At 41.4% G+C, this 24,912-nt stretch overlaps 1 protein-coding gene across 2 annotated transcripts in view; it reads left to right on the top strand.

Annotated features, from left to right (window-relative positions):
* The window catches only part of ints13 (integrator complex subunit 13), a 79,474-nt gene that overhangs the window by 1,534 nt on the left and 53,028 nt on the right, over nucleotides 1-24,912 (top strand). For both annotated transcript variants that reach the window (XM_043713348.1, XM_043713349.1), the window contains exons 2-5: nucleotides 1,821-1,907; nucleotides 7,512-7,586; nucleotides 21,567-21,769; nucleotides 24,292-24,372. In XM_043713348.1, coding sequence (XP_043569283.1) covers nucleotides 1,821-1,907; nucleotides 7,512-7,586; nucleotides 21,567-21,769; nucleotides 24,292-24,372 — 446 coding nt within the window. The remainder of the gene's footprint in view (nucleotides 1-1,820; nucleotides 1,908-7,511; nucleotides 7,587-21,566; nucleotides 21,770-24,291; nucleotides 24,373-24,912) is intronic.

Consider the following 24,912-nt stretch of genomic DNA (forward strand, 5'->3'; position numbering starts at 1 on the left):
GGGTGCAGGGGTAGGGAAGTGGGTGCAGGGGTAGGGAAGTGGGGTGCAGGGGTAGGGGGTGCAGGAGTGGGGGAGTGGGTGCAGGGGTAGGGGAGGGGGTGCAGGCGTAGGATGTCGGAAGGTTATGAATGGGTGAAGAGGGGGTCAGAGTGAAGGTTGGGAATAATGAGGGGAAGCAGAGTGAGTGGGGTTGGCTCAACAAGGGGCATCTTAAAATGGAATGCTGAAAGCAGAATGGGGGTGTTGGTGTGAAGGGGGTAACACAGTGAATTCAGGGTGCGGTTGGAAGGGTAAGGTGAGCCAGCGTATATGGAGTGGTGTGGGGGACTGTTGGAGTGGTGGGGCTTGTCTGGGTTGGAGGGCAGAGGAAAGAATGACAAGGTCCTGATTAGGGATGAGCGAAGGGTCCTGCAGAGTTGATGGGGGCAACAGACTGAAGAACCCTGGATGCTTGGTTGGAGGGAAGAGAGAATGAGAGACTGGGGACTATTGGCTGTGTTCAGCAGGGGACGCAGGTATAAGAGGTAGGTTGAGGGCAAAATCAGAGAGGTGTCTGTGTGTGTGGAGACGGGTTTGCCAAGTTTGCACCAGAGTTAGGACAGATCATGGGGATAATAGCCAGTGAGCACTGGGGCAAGGGAGGGCAAGAAATTGAGCTCAGTGAGTTTGGATAGGCACTGGGTTGGGGGTAAGCAGTGAGTTCTCAATGGAGAAAAGTGTCCAATTTCAGCAAGATACTTCTAATGTTCTCTGGCTAGGGGCGTGCAATGAATGGTCAGCCATTAAAAATATACTGGTGTACTGTACTTAATTATACAATCACCCTACTAAACCTCTCAGTAGCTTGACACTTAGTGCATTAGTAGATATTGAATCTTAACTGTAATTTTCCTTACATACAAGGGTCTGATTTTAAATAGTGGGAAATAGAAGTTAAATTAAGCCATGGTTAGCATGTAGTACAAAGCAATAGTATTTACTGCTATTGGAAGTAGATGATGTCTAATGTTTTATTTCTTTATGCTTTCAATACCGTTTAGCTCAGTTATTTATCCATTGAAAAGGTGTTTTTCTTGATAATCAATGAGTTTTTGAACCTTCTAAAACAGATTAAACATTTCCTCCTTAGCAATAAAGCTTCTAATAAGTCAAAGACATGTGGTTTTATAAATGCAAGACCCTTATAAAAGCACAACTATAATGAATGATTACAGATTCGAGTGTTGCTTCACATCAGGCTACAGGTGTCATTTATATGCTAAATGCTCTGCATTGAGTAAGATTTGGGTTCTCATAACACTGCCTCTTATGAAGTGCTCACTTCAAAGAAACTAGTTTTAATTGTTAGGAGACAAGAAACTGGAATTAGTTTTTTAGACAGAATGATGGGTGTTTAATAGAAGTAATCATTATCATGGCAGGTTTAGATGAAATAAACAAGGAAGAAAATGTTTCTATATGGCAGATGGGTTTAAAGCAGGTTGAGATTTTTTTAATGCTGTAGGTTGTGATAATCTAGGCTGCATTGCCTGAAAGGGGGTGGGAGCAGATTTAGTCATAACTTGCAAAATATAGATATTGAAGGCAAATAAATTGCAGGGCTATAGGGAAAGTGCTGCTGAGAGTAAGTAATTGGTTTGATCTTTCAAAAGAGCTGTACAGGCACAGTGTGCTGAATGATGGTCTTCTGTTCTCAACAATTGCATGAAATATAGAATGGAAAATGTGTGATTCCTGGAGTGTTGACATTCCATTTTTAATATATATTGCAAACTGCGTATAAAATATGTTGTTCTATTTAATTTCCCTGTGTATCTCAGCCAGCAACATTAAGCAGCATGACGTCAACATCTGGTGACCAAAGGCTGCTAACAGTTGCTCCAAAGCAATTAATGGGTGCAACCAGGGTAAGTAAAAAAAAATGTCCTTTTGAGATGCATTTTTTTGTTGGTTCATGCTAGAGTTGAAATGGATTAACTAACAGTGAAAAAACAATACTCTAGACTCTCAAGGAGAGTGTAATGTTTTGTTTATACTTTAGAATCGGATGGTCTCCTAACAGAGATCAATTGGAGTTCAATTGGACATGGGTGGAATTGCATTTGCTGCCTGTGATATTTTGGTTTGTCGTCAACATGTGTAGATGTGGTGAAAGTTCCAGCAGAATAGTAACTTCCTTTCAGTTGGCAAGTGGCGGATGTTACTGATAATGCAGACCTTCATTAACAAACCCTGGTTTGCCTGGGCAGGAGATGGTGCGCAGTGAGTTACCTTGAGCCACTTCACAACAGTTCCTTTAGTGCCAAAGGAAGTGGTGGAGGCTGGTACAATTACAACATTTAAAAAGCATCTGGATGGGTATATGGATGGGAAGGGTTTAGAGGGATATGAGCCAAATGCTGGCAAATGGGGCTAGATTAGGTTATTATATCTAGTCGGCATGGACAAGTTGGACCAAAGGGTCTGTTTCCATGCTATACATCGCTATAACTCTGGTTTGCTCAGCTGTGCTGAGGAGTATTGGCGTCAGAATTATTCTAACCATGGCACCTCTTACAGATCCTAAATACGTTTTATAAAGTTAAAAATCTCTCAACATCAAGTCGTCACAACCACCTGATGAAGGAACGGCGCTCCGAAAGCTACTGCTTCCAAATAAACCTGTTGGACTATGAATTTTATGAATTCATGAATTTTAACTTTATCCATCCCAGTCCAACACCGGCACCTCCAAGTTATCACGTTTCATAAACGTTGACTAAAAGCTTAAACAATCAAGGACCAATCTTATTTAAAAGCAAAATACTGCAGGCACCGGAAATCTGGAAAAAGAAACACAGTGCTGAAGAAAGTCAGCAAGTCAGGCAGCATCTGTGGAGAGGAAAACAGTTAATGTTTTGAGTCCAATATGATTCTGAATTGAAGTCATACTGGACTTGAAATATCAACCGTTTCTCAACTCCACAGATGCTGCCAGATCTGCTGAGTTTCTCCAGCATTTTCTATGTTTGCAACTCTCCACTAAAACAGTAGCAGATAAGTAGTCTGTAAACATGGTTTTGTAATTGCATCCATAATGTGTTTGGAGAGCACAGTAATTGTCTTGCGCTTAATGCTACTCATTGAAGCAATTTGTGTGTTAAACTGTTTCTTTTGCAAGTCCATGTTAGTGTCAAAGGAAAGCATTCCGAGCTTCTGACATGTTTCTAGTATTTGTGGCTAAAGGTTAACCCCCTTTATTGAAAGGGGTGCTGTGCAGAAGGTTGAAAACTGTATTGGATAAGTGATATTGCCTTATTTAATTGATGTTACATCTCTCAGGAGTATCAGGTATTTTTACATGTTCTGTCATTTAAAAATCATCAAATCATTTATGCCATTCAAAATTATCCTCCACACACTCGCTAGCAGGTATTTCAGCAAAATGTGCATTTGGTAACTTCACCAGCTCTGCATCCTTGTTCATTAGCTGTTAAATGTGTCCTGTTTTAAATATTAATTATTCTCTGCTTTTCAGGGTTTTCCTTCTCTTCTGCGTTTTTTTTTTAATTGCAGAAACAACTTATACTTCGATCCCGGATTCAGGGTAGTAAAATATCCCAAGGGACTTTGCAGGAATACCATCAAAAAGAATTTGACACCGAATAATGTAAAGTGTCAGAGCAGATAACTTGAGCTTCAAGGAGTATTTTATGGGAGGCAGTGAAGTGGAGTGGTTTAGGGAGTAGCTTTTAGATCCAGGCAGTTGAAGGCATAGTGCCAATGGTTGAGAGATTTAAAATCAGGAATGTATGAGAGGTCAGAATTGAATCACTGTGGCTGTCTTGGAGCGGAGTGAGACCATTCGGTGCAGCCATTTTGGCTCGAGCGATTTGGCGCGGCCTGCTTGGCGCAGCCCATTTTGCTGCAGAACTATTTTGGCGCAGCTCATATTTATTCCTTTTCAAACTTAGTTAAAAGCATTAATGAAAGCAATCAAAATAATGTTTATTCTCTTTAGTTAAAATGTTAAAAATAAAACATAAAAGAAATAGGTTAATTACGAAAAATCTAAAATATGACGTTTATTCAAAATTATGGGCAATCCCTCGTAAATACTCAACATCATTACTCTCGCTAAATCTTCTTACGAGTGTTTGTATTCTGCTTCCCTAAATTTCTTTAATTTCAACGGAATTTCGTGCCCTGCTACGAGATGCTCATAGTAAATGCCCCTTCATCTCTGAACCTTTCGTAAACTGTCAATAAATTTCCAAATAACTGGATGTTCCACTACAAGTTTGCATTGTAATCTCCTGTGGGCAGCTTCTGCATGATTGTTTGTTCTGTCCTCATTGTTTAAAGTTCTTTCATATAAATTCCACATTCCAACTGGAAAAAGTGGTGGACGTCGACCATTAAAGAAATTCAGGGAAGCAGACGCTAGAATACAAACACTCGTAAGAAGATTTAGTGAGAGTAATGATGTTGAGTATTTGTGAGGGATTGCCCATAATTTTGAATAAACAACATATTTTAGATTTTTTGTAATTAACTTATTTCTTTTATTATTTTTTCTTTTTAACATTTTTACGAAAGAGAATAAACATTATTTTTATTACTTTCATTCATGCTTTTAACTAAGCCTGAAAAGGAATAAATATGAGCTGTGCCTAAATGGGTCTGCGGCAAAATGGGCTGCACCAAACAGGCCACGCCAAATTGCTCGCGCCAAGATGGGCGGCACGGTGGCACAGTGGTTAGCACTGCTGCCTCACAGCGCCAGAGACCCGGGTTCAATTCCCGCCTCAGGCGACTGACTGTGTGGAGTTTGCATGTTCTCCCCGTGTCTGCGTGGGTTTCCTCCGGGTGCTCCGGTTTCCTCCCACAGTCCAAAGATGTGCAGGTCAGGTGAATTGGCCATGCTAAATTGTCTGTAGTGTTAGGTAAGGGGTAAATGTAGGGGGTATGGGTGGGTTGCGCTTCGGCGGGGCGGTGTGGACTTGTTGGGCCGAAGGGCCTATTTCCACACTGTAAGTAATCTAATCTAATCTAATCTAAGATGGCTGCACCGAATGGTCCTAAACCGTCTTGGAGTGTTATAGTCATTGTGCTAGTTATGGGGAAAAAGAAGGGTTATGATATAGAGGGATTGGTAGACAAGGATGCCAATTTTAAAATGGAGACAGTTCTTACCTGGGATCCAAACTCAGCAAGCGTGCCGTGGATGATGGGTAAATGTGACTGTGCAAATGAGAGTATAGACAATGGAGTTTTGAGAGGATTCATATTTGGGGAATCTTGAAAGCTGGCTGGGAATGTTTTGGAGCAGTTAGTTCCACAGGGAGCAAAAGTATTGATGCATGTTTCAACAGCAGATGTTATGGAAGTGGAAGGGGATTGTATTAGCGATGCTGCAAATATATAGGTGGAAACTTATCTTGGGGTCATGCTTGGCACCATGGTATGAGCAGTCTAGTTCTCTCCAAACATTTGCCAAGATAAAAAGTGGAATCAAAGGCTAAGGTACAGAGTTTGTACCAGGGACAATGGCTTTGGTCATCAGAATAACTTAATTCTTCAAAATGTTTTTTATTGTCTGGTTGCACGTGATGCTTTATTCTTAACTGTTTGGCTCACCTCCATTTATCCTTATTTTAGTTTTCTTCTAGACTAGCATGTTATTGACATGAGCTGACCTTTCTTTAATATTAGATATTTCTTGCTTGTAATTTTAAGGAACATCTTTATTCAGTTGTCTTTACCAAATGTTTGACCATGACCTTAATCCTAGTATTGATAAAATTTGTTTCTTTGCAACTGAAGCATTTTACGTTGTACACAGATATGCTCCATTAATAGGTTTCCAGTTGATTTATTTTTTATCGTTGCATTGTATAGAACCAAAGAAGGCTGCAGCACCAAAAGAGACATTTTATCCTGTTGAGTCTCTATTGACTCTTTGCAACAGTAGTCCCAAAACTAGTCCCCATAGGTCGATATAGTCTTCATTGTCAAATACCTATCCAATTATTTTACTGCAGTAGTCTGAGAATTTATTGCATCCTTTAAAAATAAATGAACTGCCTTAATGCCTGCAGGTGCTTTCAAATTCTTCATAATAGTTCTGCAGGTTGCAGGGTTCAGCTGCAAAAATAAGCTAAACTTCAAGATTATGTTGTGTGGGATGGATTGTACTCTCTTGCCCTTGTTTTTGCTTAAAATTAGATCCTATGGATGAATGCCTGTTTAGTAGTGTTTATCTGCAAAGAGAGAAAAGTGACGAGTTTTCAATTATTAGAATAATTTGTTCACAAAATGCAAATTCTATTATTTATTTAATGATGCGGCATGTGTTTACCACTTATTATTAGGAAACTATAATGTGTGAGGTCGTAGATTCATTTGCCGAGCTGACACGTTTTTCTGTAGACGTTTCATTGTCAGTGTGGCTCTGATGAAGCGGTGGTCTGTCCTGCCTGGTATTTAAGTCTCTGTTTTCTGGTTCTTCCGGTTCTGTATGCGACTGGTTAGTATAGGGGGTCCAGTTCAATATGCTTGTTAATTTGAGTTCTGGTTGGAGTGCCAGGCTTCAAGGAATTCTGTCGCATGTCTCTGTTTTGCCTGTGCTAGGATGATTGCATTGTCCCAGCTGAATTTGTGTCCTTCATTGTCTGTGTGGGTGGAAATGAGAGAGTACTGGTTGTGTACGGCAGCGGTGAGCTGATGTTCATACTCTTGTATAGTAAGTTTTCTTCCTGTTTGTCCTATGTAGTGATTTTCAGTCTTTGCAGGGTATCTTGTAAACTAGATTCATCCTGTCGGATGTGGGTGTCAGGTCTTTAACTTTTATGAAGTGCTGGTGAAAGGTGTTTACAGATTTGTGGACTGCTATGATTCCTCAGTCTGAGTAGTCAGGTAGCCATTTCTGGTATGTCCTTGATGTACGGTATGGTCGCTATTGTGTGGCTGAGTGGTGTTTTCTTCGTTAGGTTAGTTGCGTAAGTACGGGAGGATAGAGGTCTTTGGGCGCCTGTTCCATTTAAATCCTTTCAATAAGTGTCCCTGTTCTGCCCTCTGGATTTCTGGGTTGACCGTGGGCAGTGTGACCGTGCCCATTTAAATAGTCTCCTAATGCAAAGCTTCACCGGAGGCGCACTGATGATGTGACCTAGCGAGGTGACAAAACATCTGCAGGAAAACACACAAGCTTGGCAAATGAATCTACAACCCACAACCTGAGCCACAAGTCTTTTTGAAGACTCTAACTATAATTGTGTTGAAGTGTAGTGATCACTATTTCTGAAAAACAATACGCTTGTAAAAAATCTGCTTGCTAAGCTTGGATGAAATGTGTTGCAGACAGTTCTCTCAATATGTGAATAATTATTATTTCTAAAGATTGAATTATAATATGCCAACTATGTTCTGTAAATTTATTGTATTTTGTTCACCCCTTTAAAGTACTTAAACATACAGATGAAGTAAATGTTAATCGCACTCATTTTTAGTTTTGACTTTGTGTTTTTCAGGTGAATTTCATTGTCAGTGACTCAAGAGCACACACCCTGAACTCCTGGGGGCAAGAAGATCAGAACCTGCAGGAGGTATAGCAAAGTTTGTTGTTGATAGAGTAGGGGGTGAATTGTTGCAATCACCTGCACTGGCCTCGATAATTTTCAATCTTTGTAGTTCATTTTCTAGCAACTGTTCTTGAAAGCACTATTGTGTTTCAGATACAAATGATTTAGCCGATTTACCTATTGTCTGGTTGCACTTCATGCTTTGTTTTCTAACTATTCTTTTCATCTCCATCTAACATTAGTGTTTTTCTTCTTAATAAATATATTATTGACATGAGGTAAAAACAATGACTGCAGATGCTGGAAACCAGATTCTGGATTAGTGGTGCTGGAAGAGCACAGCAATTCAGGCAGCATCCGAGGACAGGCAAAATCGACGTTTCGGGCAAAAGCGATGAGCTGACCATTCTTTAATATTAGCTATATCTTATTGTAATTTTAAGGATCATTCAGTTTGCTTTACAAATGTTTGATAACCATGACCTTAATCCGGTTATCGATAACATTTGAAACTAAAACATTTTACTTTGTAGAAACTACCACAGAAATGGTAGTTCATAAATAGATTTCCAGTTGGTTTATTTTCTGTGGTTGCACTTTATAGAACCAAAGAAGGCTGCAACACCAAACTAGACATTTTATCCTCATGTGATGTGTTTTTGCAACAGTAGTCCCAAAACTAATCACTATTTTCCCCATAGTTCAAAATTATCATCTTCGTCAAATACTTATCCAATTAGTTTACTGCAGTAGTCACTGAGAATTTGTGTTACCCTTTAAAAAGAAATAACCTGCCGTAATACCTGCAAATGCTTTCAAATTCTTCATAATATCACTGCAAGTTTATTTTAGCCTAAAATTGAATAACTGAAGGGCCAAGTAACCTGATAGCACATGAAAAGCATATCAAAAAGCAGGAAAGTGAATCTAAGTCGATTTAGCTAGGGATTTTCAGTCTGAAGGTTGCGTCTGAGTGTCCGCAAAGTCAAGCAGAAAACTTAATAGGAAAACAAAACCATGGAAGAATACTTAGATATGCTAAAGCAGGTGGAACAGAGTGCAAATATGTAGAATTTATAATTGAACAACAGCATAGGCCAAACCACAGGGAATGAGTTTCAGTAGCTTGGTTGAAGCAGAGCATTGAAGTTGTTTCAGGAACAAAATCAGAAAAATGTCAAGTTGACAAGCTGGCGATTAAATTCACAAGGACTGAAGTGTGTCTCCATTGGAATTGGGACTTGATTTTTATCTAAGCATCATTTAAATTGACTTTACACTAACTGTGTAATTTGCTGTGACAAATAATTTTTATATTTTTGAGATGGTGCTTAGAAATCTCTAATCAAACTCACTCCGAGAACATGTACAAATAACTGATTAATGCTGGTGAATGTGATTTCCTGGAGTGCTATCTTTAATTCTGCCACCTACTCTCACTAGTGTCTTTGTCAGGTGAGGAATAGAAATTAGTGATTTAACTACTTGGTTGGCTCAATAACTTCACTAATGTCATTATATTTGCATCCAACAGTTTAAGCTTGTTTATTGTACAACCAGATGCAGAATAAAACTTGCATTGATTTGACCTAAAGTTTACCATCACCCGCAATTGCACCAGTCAGTCTTTCCATTTTGCATGATTATAGTTCAGTTGTTCACCCCAAAAGGTCTTCTGAGTTCATAACAAAAATATAGGTCGGAAGTGGCAATGAAGGTTTCTTGTGGTGCAGTGGTAGTATCCCTACCTCTGGGCTAGGAAACGTGGGTTCAAATCCCACCTGCTCCAGAGGCTTGAACATCTCTGAACAGATTAATTTGGAAAATTAACAGAAATGAAGATGATTGCATGTTGCTTAGTCCCGTTCACAGTTCCTCAGTTATTAAACTATCCTTACCCGCATCCATCCTGCGAACTGGGCAATACTCAGACCTGGGCTGATGATTGAAAATTCACATATGTGTCACATAAGTGACAATGACTATCTTCAGAGGATCTAACTATGGCATTCAATGACTATATCATTGCAGAATCTCCTGACATCAACGTCCTGAACCGGCCATGTAACTTCTGTGGCTGCAAGTAAAGTTCAGAGGCTGGGAATTCTAAGGTGAATAACTCCTCACCTACCTCCCCAAAGCCTGTTCACCATCCAAAAGAGAGAAATAAGGAGAGTGATGGGTATTCTTACCTGAACTAGGCCAACTCCTACAACACTCAGAAGCTCCATACCATTCAAGACAAAGTAGTCTGCTTGATCAGCCACCTATCCACCACCTTCTACACATGCACTTCCTCCTCCTCCACTGATGCACAATAGCCACAGTGTATATCATCATAACAAAATGCATCACCATGACTCCACCAACTTCAAAAACACCTTCTAAATCCAAGACATCTTCTATCGTGAGGTGCACATGCATGAGAACACTATCACCACCTGCAACTTTCACTTTAAACTACACCGTCTCCTGATTTAGAGTTAATGTTTATCACCATTCCTTCACTGTATCTGGGTTAAGAATCTAGTATTCCCTTCCTGATAGCATCGTAGGTGTACTGACACTACATGGACTGCAGTGGTTCAAGCAAACACTCGCTGCCACCACCTCTGGGGCATTTAGAGTTGGATAAAAATGCTGGCCTTTCCAGTGACACAACTCATCCAATGAAAGAATAAAAGAGAAATATTCAAAATTAAAGCACATCATAAATGTTGACTGAAGCAATTCCTGAACACGTCGATTAGAACTAAAATAAATCCTGAACGTTTCCCATCTCTGTTGGGTAAAAAGAATATAAAAATAAAGTCACTGTAGTCTTACCAGACCATAGGCCTGCTCTCTCATTAGAGAGGGATGACTGGTGGTGGTTTAACATGAGGATCACCACACCTCAGGCAGAGGGAGAGGCTGAGGAGGAGTCCCTCTTCAAGTTAAGATTAGCTAGTCCAGGGATCGTACCCATGATTGGCACCAACTGAGCTGACCAACGCCCTTTTTCTATTTGGTAGGCCTTTTTAGAAACATAGTACACTTTCAACAAAACTTCCAATTTTTGCAATTCTTGTTCTTGCCACTATCAATAATACTATAAAGAATTACAAAGTTGATGCTCCCAGTGCAGTAAGTAAGTCAGATATTTTGGGTGGAAGCAGGTATTCTGTGGGTAGTTTATACCTTATTGTGTACTTATCTAGTGCACTTAATCAGCTGTTGTGCAAGCTGTAATCTGACACTACTCAGCATTGACTGCAGCCTTAAAGTAGATAGTACTGTTGTCAAGCACAAATTAACCCACAGATAATCTTTCATTTCTGCTGTGGCATGGCCAACATTGCCAATCCTTAGAATGCTAGTGCATTTTCAACTTTTTAAAAACTAATTCTTGAATCGACCCGGGAAAATGGGAAGGCAAGTACAGAGGATGACGCAATGATTCTACAGAGAGATACAGATATGTTAATGAGCGGGCAAAACTTGACAGATGGAATGTGATGTGACGAAAATGTTATGAGCTGAGTATTATCCGAATGGAGAGAAACTGCAGCATAGAAGGATTTTGGGTAGCTCGTGCATGAATCCAAGTTTAGCATATAAAAAGGAAGGAAAAAGGACTGATGGCTTTCATGTTAAAGGAAATACAAGGCACTGGTCAGACCACACCTGAAATACTGTGAGCTGTTTTTGTCCCCCAGTCTAATGAAACATATGCTGGCAGTGCAGACAGCCCAGATTGATTGATTCTAGGTATAGAGGGTTTTCTTCATAATGGGAGTTTGAATAGATTGCGCTTGTACTCATTGGAGTTTAGAAAAATGAGAGCTGATCTTATTGAATTCTTTACTATAAGATATCTGCTGAGGCACATTCTAGACTGCGATTGCGATAGATTTTTAATTAGTAAGGGTAATGAGGGGAAAGTGGACTTGAGGGTTATCAGAGTAGCTGTGATCTCACTGGTGGAGCAGACTTGCTGAGCTGAAATTTCTGCCCTTGTGTTAGCATCTTAAGACACTGAAAGAACAATGACGTAGTTCAAAGTCAGGGTCATGTGCGACTTAGAGGGGACTTTGCTTCCATATATTTGCTGACCTTGACCATCTAGGCTGTAGAGGTCCCTAGTTTGGAAGGTGCTGCTGAAGGAACCTTGGCAAGTGCCCCTGCTCTTTTGTTGACAAAATGAATATTTAAGGTGGGGTGCTGGTCAAGCCAATCAAGTTTTTGGTTAAATTGGTGAAGCCAGTTTCTGGAATTAACATTAACTGCAATACGTATTTCAGCACAGTTCAGTCAGGAGAAGCTTTCTTCTTGGTAATTCTATCTTCTACATCAAACATTCTATTGTAGGGGAAAAAACCTTTACTCATTTCGGAATTTTGAAAGAATGCTTGGGCTTAAAAGGTCTTAAAATCTACTCTGTACCACGTATGCATACATTGGGATGCAATGGCACGGTGGCATTATTGTTGGACTAGTAATCCTGAGGTTACGTTTTGGTTTGCAAGCGATGGTAGATTTTGAACTCAAGGAAGACAGTCTGGAATTGAAAGTCTAAGGATGACCATTAAACCATTGCCAATTGGAAAAGCCCATCTGATCACTAATGTCATAGCCATAGAGATACACAGTACAGAAACAGACCCTTCAGTCCAACTCATCTATGCTGACCAGATATCCTAAACAAATCCCATTTGCTAGCACTTGGCCCATATCGTTCTAAGCCCTTCTTATTCATATACCCATCCAGATGCCTTTTAAATGTCAATGTACAAGAGTCCATCACTTCCTCTGGCAGCTCATTTCATTCAGGCACTACCCTCTGTGTGGAAAAAGTTGCCCCTTAGATCCCTTTGAAATCTTTCTCCTCTCACCCTATGCCATCTAGTTCTGGACTCCCCCATCCCATGGGAAAGACTTTGTCTATTTATCCTATAAAATCATGCCCCTCATGATTTTATAAACCTCTATAAGGTCACTCCTCAGCCTCCGATGCTCCAGGGAAACAGCCCAACCTATCCAGCCGTCTCCTATAGCTCAAACCCTCCAATCTTGGCAACATCCTTATAAATCTTTTCTGAACCCTTTCATGTTTCACAACATCCTTCTGATAGGATGGAGACTAGAATTGCACAGTATTCCAAAAGTGGCACAGTATTCCAAAACCAATGTCCTATACAGCTGCAACATGACCTTCCAACTCCTTTACTCAATGCACTGACCAATAAAGGAAAGTGTACCAAACACCACCTTCACTGTCCTAACGGCCTGCAACTCTACTTTCAAGGAACTGTGAACTTGCACTCCAAGGTCTCTTTGTTCAGCAATAGTCACATGTACTGAGATACAGTGCAAAGTGTTGTTTTGCATGCTTTACAGGCAGATTGTACCTACAAAGTGCATCAGGATAGCAGAACAGACTGCAGAATACAGTGTTACAGCCGCCCAGAAGGTGCAGAGAGAGCAATCAACATTAACATGAGAGGTCCACTCAAAAGACTGATAACTGCAGGGAAGAAGCTGTTCTTGAGGAAGGGTCACTCAACTTGCATTAACTCTGATTTCTTTCCACAGATACTGCCAGACTTGCTGAGCTTTTCCAGCAAGTTCTGATTTTGAAGCCCCTTAGGAAAGGAAAATTGCTGTGGCCTGGTCCGGTTTACATGTGACCTCAGATCCACAGTAATGATTGACCTTTAAAACAAGGGACGGCGTGGTGGCTCCGTGGTTAGCATTGCTGCCTCACAGCACCAGGGTCCCAGGTTCGATTCCAGCCTTGGGTGACTGTGAGGAGTTTGCACATTCTCTGTGTGGGTTTCTCTGGGTACTCTGGTTTCCTCCCACAGTCCAAAGATGTTCAGGCCAGATGAATTGCTAAATTGCCAGTAGTGTTAGGTGCATTAGTCAGAGGGAAATGGGACTGGGTGGGTTACTCTTCGGAGGGTCAGTGTGGACCTGTTGGGCTGAAGGGCCTGTTTCCACACTGTAGGGAATCTAATCTTAAAATCCCACTGAATGGCCTAGCAAGCCATTCAGTTGTATCAAACCAATAAAAAAAACCTCAAAAACCGAATGAAGCCAGACAGATACCTGGAGTTAACGTAGGCACCAGAGATGGCAGTGACCTTGTAACGTCGCTGCCAATGGGAGATAGTGGCAAAATGTGAAGAGCTTTCAGACTGAAAAGTCATATCATACACTCATACCTTATAGGAAATATGCAAAACAACAACAATTTCATCCCTGGGTATGTCCTATCCCACCAATAGTCCAGGCCCAGCAAAGTGATGTGCAGTTGGATGGACTTTGTGCTGGGAAACTCCACGTTAATGTCAGACCCCACAAAGTCTTGTGGCATCAGAACAAATATGGGCAAGGAAACCACCTACTGACTGCCATGTGCTTGTCAACCTGCATGCTGCAGATGCATCTGTCCAAGACAGGATCAACAGGACTGAGCACCTCACAGTCCTTGTTGAGATGAAGTCCCACCTTCACATTGAGGATGCCCTCTATCGTACTGTGTGACACTGTTGCAGTGCCATATGAGAGAGTATTTGAACAGATCTAGCAATTCAACACTGGGGATCCATGAGGTACTGTAAGCAGAATTGTGCTGCACATATGTAACATCATGGCCTGGCTTACCACTCATTCTTGCAATACTGTCAAGCCAAAGCATCAACCTTGGTTCAGTGAAGAGGGCAAAAGGGCATACCTAAATATGAGATGTTTCCTTGGTAAAGCTACAACACAGTACTGCATTCACATCAAACAGCATAAGCAGAAGTTAACAGAGAGGGTTAAGCAATTCTATCAACCAGTGCATCAGATCTAAGCTCTGCAGTCCTGACACACCCAATTGTATATGATGGTGGACAATTAAACAAGTCCCCCAAGGAGGGTGTTCCAGAAAAATGAGATGGGTGAGGCAAGCACATCAGTGCAATATATAAGGCTGAATCATTCACAATGGTTCTTTGCCAAACCTGCCATGTGCTTGTCAACCTGTGGATGATCTGACTCATCTTCTTACAAGATCACAGATGCCAGTCTTTAGCCACTTTGATTCATTCCATGTGATATCAAGTAGCTGCTGAAGACACTATATATTGCATGGTCTGTGGATTCTGACCATGTTCCAGCAGTGCCACTGAAGACTTGTGCTTCAGACTGTGCCACGTCCCTAGCCAAGCTGTTCCAGTACAGCGACTAGGAGAAAGTGAGGACTGCAGAGGCTGGAGATCAGAGTCAATTATAGCGCTGGAAAAGCACAGCAGGTCACACAACACCAGTGGAGCAGGAGAATCAACATTTCAGGCATAAGCCCATCAGGAATGTGGAGGTGGGGGGAAGGGACTGAGAGATAAATGTTGGGTGGCTGGCTTGGGGGGGGGTGAGGGAAGGGGGGGGAGGAGGTGGTAGCTGGGAAGTTGAAGGTAGATGCAGGTGATAGTGGTAGGCCGGAGGGAAGGGTGGAACGGATAGGTGGGATGGAAGATGGACAGGCAGAACAGTTCAAGTGGGTGATTTTGAGTTGGAGGATTGGATCTGGGATGAGGTGGAGGGAGGGGAGCTAAGGAAACTGGTGATATCGACATTGATGCCATGTGGTTGGAGAGTCCCAAGGCAGAAGGTGAGGCGTTCTTCCTCCCGTCATTGGGAGGATGCCCAGGACTTGCATCTGCTTGGCCACGTTGGGTGGAACGGGGAGTTGAAGTGGCTGGCCACAGGATGGAGGAGTTATTTGGTGCGTGTCCCAGAGATGTTCCCTGAAACGTTCTGCAAGTTGGCGTCCTTTCACCCTAATGTAAAGGTGACCACATTGAGAGCAGCACACACAGTAGGTGAGGTGTTTGGATGTGCTGGAAAATCTCTTCTGGATGTGAAAAGATCCTTTGGGGGGAGGGCTTTGGACGGAGGTGAGGCAGGAGGTGTGGGTGCAGGTTTTACACCTCCTGTTCCAGTACAGCTACAACACTGGCATCTACCTGACAATGTGAAAAATCCTCCCAGCGCAATCTGTTTACAAAGGGACGAATCCAACATGGCCAATTACTGCCCCATGAGCCTCTCAATCATCAGTAAGGATGGAAGGGGTTGTCAGCAGTACAAGAAGTTGCTCATGATAGTGTGGGTTCTTCCAAGACCAAAATTAACCTCTTTGTGGTTCAAGCATGGACAAAAGGCCTGAATTTCAGATGAGGTGAGGTGTGAATGACTGCGCTTCATATCAAGGCCATGGGTGGCTGAATGTGGCAGAAAGAAGCCCTATGAAACTGGAATTGGGGGCAAATTCTCTCCATTGGTTGTAGTCATACTAGAACAAAGGAAGATGGTTGAAGTTGGTGGAAATCAGTTATCTCACCTCCGGGCCAGCTCTATAAAAGTTCCTCCAAATAGTATCCTCAGCCCTATCAGCAACTGCTTCTTCAATGATCTTACTTCCGTCATAAGATCAAAAGTGAGAAGTGCTGTGATCAGAACACAGTATCATTTGCAACTCCTGAGAGAAGAGGTAGTCTGTCTAAATGCTGTGGTTCTGTTCGCCGAGCTGGAAGTTTTTGTTGCAAACATTTCGTCCCCTGTCTAGGTGACATCCTCAGTGCTTGGGAGCCTCCTGTGAAGCGCTTCTGTGGTGTTTCCTCCGGCATTTATAGTGACCTGTCCCTGCCGCTTCCGGTTGTCAGTTTCAGCTGTCCGCTGTAGTGGCCGGTATATTGGGTCAAGGTCGATGTGTTTGTTGATGGAGTTTGTGGATGAGTGCCATGCTTCTAGGAATTCCCTGGCTGTTTTTTGGCTTGCCCTATAATGGTAGTGTTGTCCCAGTCAAATTCATGTTGCTTGTCGTCTGCGTGTGTGGCTACTAAGGATAGCTGGTCGTGTCGTTTCGTGAACTATCCTTAGTAGCCACACACTACAGCGGACAGCTGAAACTGACAACCGGAAGCGGCAGGGACAGGCCACTATAAATGCCGGAGGAAACACCACAGAAGCGCTTCACAGGAGGTTCCCAAGCACTGAGGATGTCACCTAGACAGGGGACGAAATGTTTGCAACAAAAACTTGCAGCTCGGCGAACAGAATCACAGCAACGAGCACCTGAGCTACAAATCTTCACCCAAACTTTGAAAGTCTGTCTAAATGCGGCGAGACATGAATAATGTCCAGGCTTGGGCTGAAGAATGGCAAGTAGCATATGCTCCACACAGGCAGTGATCCTCTCCAACAAGAGGGAATCTATCCATGCCCCAAGACAATCAATGGCATTACCATCTCTGAATCCAGAGACTGAACTGGATTAACCATATAAATAATGTGTAAACAAAAGCAAATTAGAATGTTCTTTGAGTTGGAACATTATAAGTATGAAGAGAAGCTGGATAGGCTGGGGTGGTTTTCTTTAGAGCAAAAATGCTGAGGGCCATTGAGGTATACAGCATTGAGCAGTGTGAACAGAAAGCAGTTGTTCCCCCTAGTTGAAGGGTCAATAATGAGGGGGCATAATTTTAACTTGAAGGGAAGGAGGTTTAGAGGGGATTTGAGGAAAAATGTTTTCACCCAGAAAATAGTGGGAATCTGGAATGCACCAACTGGAAGGGTAGTAGAGGTTGGTAACTACTCAGATGAGAACTTGAAATGTCATCACATTTAGGGTTATGGGCCAGTTGCTGGGAAGGGATCAGTGTAGATAGGTTGGTGCAAATTTGATGGGTCAGTAGGCCAGTGAGCCTCTTCTGTGTTGTAAGAATCTATGACTAGAGGTAAAGAATCTTGCTGCAAGTAATTGACCACCTACCTCCCCAAAGCCTGTCCACCATCTATAAAGCACAGGTGTGAGACTGAATACTTGACTAGGAGTGCAGCTCCAACACTTGAAGGTTGATATAATCCAGGAGAAAGCACACTGCTTAATTTGCACCACATCCAGGAACACTTAGCTCTATAGTAACTAATGCACAGTAACAGCAACGTAATCTATTTACAAGATGCAATGCAGAAACTCGCCAAGACATTAGCTCCACATGTTCACTGTCTTGATGTATTATGAATCTATGCTTTTAAATGTAATATTTATTTGAGACAGATTCTAGTTGAAAGAGAAACAGAATTATAAAAGGGCATGAAAAGGTAGATGAAGGAAGGTAACCAAACTTCCCATTTTATAAGAAGACTAAAAGCAAACTGAGATTTAGAAGCCAAACTTTCTAGCACATTGAACCTGGTTAACAGGCATAAAAGAACACATTAGACTAGCTGTACTAACCAGAGATTGATGAGTCTTATCTGCATTTCCAACTTGCTGAAGAAGATGAGAAGTTAGATCCAGAAGCTGAGAATACATTGCTGTCACTATTCCAATCTGTAGCTGTGTGTAGCTACTGCCCATGGAACTCTGATGAATTGTGTGTTATTGAGAGTTCAAGATCAGACCTGTTCCTGGAGGAGAGGAGCTGAAATCCCTCATGAGAAAGACAGAATACTTGTGTACTACACTTCCAATTCCTATTATACACCTTAGTTGTATCTGCCATTTAAATGTGCAATTGATCATTTATTTTTGACCACAATTTGCCTGCAAATTTTGAGTATCACAGTACAAGATAAAATTTAATGTTACTTTGATTTTGTATTGTGAAAAATGTAAACTGCAGATTCGTATGACTTAATTCTTTTAATAAATATCTGGAATTTGAATTTTGTCTACTCCCCCAAAAAAGCTGCTAATGATCTCTCTCAAGATCATGATAATAGTTAAGGTACTGTATTCAGCGTGTTCTAATAAACAGGAGAAAGATAAGCCATCTTAACACGTGGAAATTTTGATACCACTGGAGATGAGATTAATTACTGTTTGAATGCACTGACTTGATAGGGTTCGATAGAGTACAGAGTTGAGTGCCAAGGGTCATTTGTTATTTATATGGACTTTATGCCTGGTGAAGTAGCACGTAATAAATGTTGCAAGTTATCGGGACAGAAACTGTATGGGTATAAAGTTGGCTAAGGGAGAAAAGAGCATAGAGTCACAGATGTACAGCACAGAAACAGACCCTTTGGGCCAACTTGTCCATGCCGACCAGATATTCTAACCTAATCTAGTCCCATCTGTCAGCACTTAGCCCATATCCCTCTAATGTTATAATTGTACTAGCCTCTGGCAGCTCACACACCACCCTCTGCGTGAAAATGTTGCCCCTTACTTCCCTTTTATATCTTTCCCCTCTTATCCTAAACCTATGCCCTCTAGTTCTGGACTCCCCCACCCCAGGGAAAGGACTATGTCAATTTATTTTATCCATGCCCCTCATGATTTTATAAAACCACTGAAGTCACCCCTCAGCCTTCTTTGCTCCAGGGAAAATAGCCCCAGCCTATTCAGCCTCTCTGTTTAGCCCAAACTCTCCAACCCTGGCAACATCCTTGTAAATCTTTTCTGAATCCTTTCAAGTTTCACAACATCTTTTCTATAGGAAGGAGACCAGAATTGTACGGAATATTCCAAAAGTGGCCAAACCAATGTCCCGTACAGCTGCAACATGACCTCCCAACTCCTATACTCAATGCTCTGACCAATAAAGGAAAGCATACCAAATGCTGCCTTCACTATCCTATTTACCTGCGACTCTACTTTCAAGGAGCTATGAACCTGCATTCCAAGGTCACTTTTTTTAGCAACACTCCCTAAGACCTTACCATTAGGTGTATAAGCCCTCCTAATATTTGCTTTCCCAAAATGCAGCACCTCGCATTTATCTAAATTAAACTCCATCTGTCACTCCTCAGCTCATTGGCCCATCTGATCAAGATCCCATTGTAATCCAAGGTAACCCTCTTCGCTGTCCACTTTTGGTCCAATTTTGATGTCATCTGCAAACTTACTAGCTATACCTCTTATGCTCGCATCCAAATCATTTATATAAATGATGAAGAGTAGTGGACCCAGTACTGATCCTTGTAGCATTCCACTGGTGACAGGCCTCCAGTCTGAAAAACAACCCTCCACCACCACCACCCTCGACCTTCAAGCTCTGTATCCAAACGGCTAGTTCTCCCTGTATTCCATGAGATCTAACCTTGCTAATCAGTGTCCCATGGGGAACCTTGTCGAACACTTTACTGAAGTCCATATAGATCATGTCCACTGCTCTGCCCTCCTCGATCTTCTTTGTTACTATTACTGAAAACTCAATCAAGTTTGTGAGACGTTATTTCCCACAGAAAGCCATGTTGACTGTCCCTATTCAGTTCTTGCCTTTCCAAGTACAAGTAAATCCTGTCTCTCAGGATCCAACAGCTTGCCCACTGCCAGTGTCAGGCTCATTGGTCTATAGTTCTTGGCTTGTCCTTGCCACCTTTCTTAAATAATGGTACCACGTTAGCCAACCTCCAATATTCTGGCACCTGTGATTATTGATGATACAAATATCTCAGCAAGGGACCCAGCAATCACTTCCCTAGCTTCCCACAGAGTTCTGGGGTACACCTGATTAGGATTTATCCACCTTTATCAATTTCAAGACATCCAGCACTTCCTCATCTTTTAGTGTGTACATTTTTCAAGATGTCACCATCTCTTTCCCTACATTCTATATCTTCCATGTCCTTTTCCACAGTAAACACTGATGCAACATGTTCGTTTAGTATCTTCCCCAACTTTGCTGATCTTTGAGGGGCCCTCTTTGCTTCCTGGTTACCCTTTAGTCTTTAGTGTATTTGTAAATGCTCTTTGGATTCTCCTTAATTCTATTTGCCAAAGCTATCTCATGTCCCATTTTTGCCCTCCTGATTTCCCTCTTAAGTATACTCCTACTGCCTTATTCTCTTATAAGGATTCACCCGATCTCTCCTGTCTATACCTGACATATGCTTCCTTCTTTTTCTTAACCAAACCCTGGTGAACAGTTGTTTATTTGTTAATATTCAGTGATCATTCCCAAGGTTGGTACAGGATCACTATACTATTTTGATACGTAACTGACCTGAACGTGGGTATGCAGGGCAAAATCCTAAAGTTTGCAATGACAAGAAACTTGAACATATAATGAATAACGGGACAGGAATGGCTTTCAGGAGGGTATAGGTGGCCTGGCGAAATGGTCAGACTTGGAACAAATTAAATATTAATGCAATGAAGCATGAAGTAATAGATTTTGGTAGGAAGAAAGAGAGGCAATATCAACTAAATGAAAGAGTAGATTAGTGTGCTGGAAATCTGAAATGAAAACTTCAAGTTGTGAATAATCAGTGCTGCTGAAAAAGTAATTGATGTGAAGCCTGAACTAAATGATACAATTTCGAAGCAGGTATAGGAACAGAGACCTGGGGTGTGTGTACACAAATCATTCAAGATGATAGGGTAAGTTAAAGAAGAGTTTTATTTTTAGAAAAGAAGTATGTGGAGTTTTGTTTTTGAAAGGACAGTTCAAAGTCAAAGTTCTGCTAAATTTTAATAAAACTCTGCTTTAGGTCCCAGGTGGAGACTTGTGTCCAATTCTAACACCTTCCAATTCAGGAAGCAGTGAGAAGAGATTGACCAGAATGGTACTAGAGATGAGGGTCTTCAGTTACGTGGAGAGGCTGGAGAAACTGGGGTTGGCCTCCTTAAAGTAAAGGATAAGAAGAGGTCTTTCTAGAGGTATTCAAAAGCATGAGTGATTTTAGATTTTAATAGAGTACATGAGAAACTGTTTCTACAGACAGGATTTGATATGCTTGACAGAAGAAACTGAGGTGACATTAAGTATTTATTTTACTTAGTTGGTTTGAAAAGAGAATTAGATTAAAAGGATGAGATTTGGCCTAATTTATTAGCTTTGCCTTTGGCATAATGGGCTGAATAGCCTTCCTTGGTCTATCTATTATGATTTTATGACTTGGTTTCAGAATTTCTCATTTTTCTAAAATAACCATCGTTATCAACTCTGTGTAGTATGTAAACATCTTAATTCACCAGAGTTTTTCTATTGCATCAATAATAATGGATCATATTTTCTGTACCAGTTGATGGCAGCCTTAGCGGCCGTTGGGCCTCCGAACCCTCGCATGGACCCAGAGTGTTGCAGTGTGCTGCATGGTTTAGTCGAAGCAGTGGAGGTCCTGTGCAAATGTACCGATTATCAGCATGAAGCCCGGACCACATTAATGGAGAATGCAGACCGTGTCAGCAATCGGGGTCGTATCATTTGTATAACTAACGCCAAAAGGTGTGCTGCTTTGGTATTCTCTGTAGCATTTGCAATAATTCTTATTCGGTCATTTGAACAAATGTATTTTGTTGGCGTCTAATAGATTGATAACTTGAATTGCTTTAAATTGATTATTAATTTCTGAACAAAATGCATCAAAACACAAATTTGTCATCTTTGCAGAAAATGCTTCCATTACTTTGATTTATATTTTGGGAGGATGCATGAAACCTGTGGTTCACATTATCCACTATACAATTGTTTTATGACTTACAATTTAACTGTAGTACTTTGGAACATAACTGAATATATTTAAAACCTTTTAATTGAACTCAGACCAATTTAGATTGTTATAATAGATTTTGTTGTGATCTGAGTACAAATTTGGCATCTTCATCAAACTAAAGCTTGTTTCAGATTGATTTTTGTCATGTCCCTTTTTGCACAGATTACTTCTAAATCAGCAGCCATCACCTGCTGCATCAAAAATCAAATCTTACAGCTTACAATTCTGTCTCTTGATCTCTCTCCAAAGTCCTTTAATATGTTGCCTCCCAAATTTGCACCCATCTTGCCCAGAATGCCATGTTTGAATCCCCAAATAAGTTTCCACACTGAAACCGAACAAAATACCGCTTACCAAAATGACTAATTGTGTTTTTTTAATTCACTCACGGAATGTGGGCATCTCTGGCTTGATCAGCATTTATTCCCATCCCTGATTGTCCAGAGGACAGTTAGGAGTCAGCCATATTACTGTGCATCTGGAGTCGCATATAGGCCAGACTAGGTGAGGATGACTGATTTGCTTCCCTAAAGGACATGAGTCAATCTAGTTTCTCGGGTTTTCCGACAATCGATAATGGTTTCATTATCATCATTAGACCCTTAATTCCAGAATCATTTTATCGAATCATGATAGGATTTGAACCCAGGTCCCCAGAACACTAGCTGGGTTTCTGGGTTAATAGTCTGTTATGATACCACGAGGCAATCACCTCTCCACATTGCATCCCATTCTATATGACTGACAAAGGTAAGTGTTGCCTCCTTGCATTTGTCTGCAGCCTTTAACGTCATTCACCAAATTATCCTATTTCTTCACTACTCCAGTTTTGTCACTCTACTGGGATTGCACTCACTCAATTCTGTTTTTATCTGTCTCCCTAGCCAGAATATCACTTGCAGTGGATGATCTTCCCACTTTTTCCCTTTTGCCTCTCTTGTGCCCCTAGTAAGCTATTTGTCAACCCCATGCTAAATCCTGTAGTACCCCGGGGGGGGTTTTTGAAAGTGCATTGTTAATTTTCACAAGTGCGCCGACAGCACCCAGTTGTACCTCACCATCACCCCTCTTGATGCTACTGCTGTGAATGAAATTATCAAGTTTATCCAATATCTAATATCAGAAGAGCATAAATGTGAGCTGTTGTCATCAACTTGGAGGACGCTGTTGAAAAGACCTCTGGATCGACACCAAAAAATGCTTGGATCTGTGTTAAGAATTTTTTTATTTCTTATACTGAGAATGTGTTACATATGTTATGGTTCTGTTCACCGAGCTGGGAATTTGTGTTGAGACGTTTCGTCCCCTGTCTAGGTGACATCCTCAGTGCTTGGGAGCCTCCTGTGAAGCGCTTCTGTGATGTTTCCTTTGGCATTCGTAGTGGTTTGAATCTGTTGCTTCCGGTTGTCAGTTCCAGCTGTCCGTTGCAGTGGTCGGTATATTGGGTCCAGGTCGATGTGCTTGTTGATTGAATCAGTGGATGAGTGCCATGCCTCTAGGAATTCCCTGGCTGTTCTCTGTTTGGCTCAACAGCCACTCTCAGACAACAACTCACCAGAACAAAGGACCCGATACCTAACATGAGCAAAACCAACGTACTGTACAAAATCCCATGCAAGGACTGCACAAAATACTACATAGGACAAACAGGAAGACAACTAACGATCCGCATCCATGAACACCAACTAACCACGAAACGACATGACCAGCTATCCTTAGTAGCCACACACGCAGATGACAAGCAACATGAATTCGACTGGGACAACACTACTATCATAGGACAAGCCAAACAGAGAACAGCCAGGGAATTCCTAGAGGCATGGCACTCATCCACAGATTCAATCAATAAGCACAGCGACCTGGACCCAATATACCGGCCACTGCAACGGACAGCTGGAACTGACAACCGGAAGCGGCAGATTCAAACCGTTATAAATGCCAAAGGAAACATCACAGAAGCGCTTCACAGGAGGCTCCCAAGCACTGAGGATATCACCTAGACAGGGGACGAAACGTCTGCAACACAAATTCCCAGCTCGGCGAACAGAACCACAACAACGAGCACCCTAGATAAAATCTTCTCACAAACTTTGTGTTACATATAATTAATAAGATACTATTGATTGGCAAGATTGCTTTAAGATTTTAGTTTGTGATTTCTATATCGTGATCACTGTACACTGTGAACTCTGAACTATTTTGCCAAGTTCATTCTGATTCCCTGCTATTTCTCTGTTCTAAACCTGTTGTGCAGTGACAGCCATGTGCGAATGTTGGAAGACTGTGTTCAAGAGACTATCCATGAGCATAATAAGTTAGCAGCCAGTTCTGATAAGTAAGTTTTGGGTCTGTTCTTCAATGCAAAGAATTTACTTGATCAATATTCATATCCGTATGTTGTATTTAACAAAAAGCTTGGTTCCTGAGCAGTTGTCTTATGGAAGAATTCTTGTTCACAGTTAACAAATGTGCAAGTTTCTAAATACTCAGTATTCTGATGAATCTGCTCTCTTTCATGTCAGTGATGTGTCCAAGTGGTTAAAAAAAAACTTGCTTTCTGAAGAATCATCAGACTTAAAATGTTAACTCTGCTTTCTTACCACAGATGCTGCCAGACCTGCTGAGTTTCTCCATCAATTTCTGTTTTTGTCCTTTGGTTTTGCTGTTTTGTTTTGATTGTAATTCAGTATTGTTCTAACTAGTTTTATTTGGACATTCTCTTTTTGTTTTTGATTGAAGATGGGCCAATTTAGAAATAATACCGATGACATGAGTAATGTCAAGTGATGATTTTTAGTTGATTATTTCCAAGTTTCTTTGTGGCAGCTTTGTTCAAAGCTTGCTGAACACAGATTGCTTTGCATAGCAACCTCAT

Source organism: Chiloscyllium plagiosum, chromosome 23 (assembly GCF_004010195.1).
Source record: "Chiloscyllium plagiosum isolate BGI_BamShark_2017 chromosome 23, ASM401019v2, whole genome shotgun sequence".
NCBI lineage: Eukaryota > Metazoa > Chordata > Chondrichthyes > Orectolobiformes > Hemiscylliidae > Chiloscyllium > Chiloscyllium plagiosum.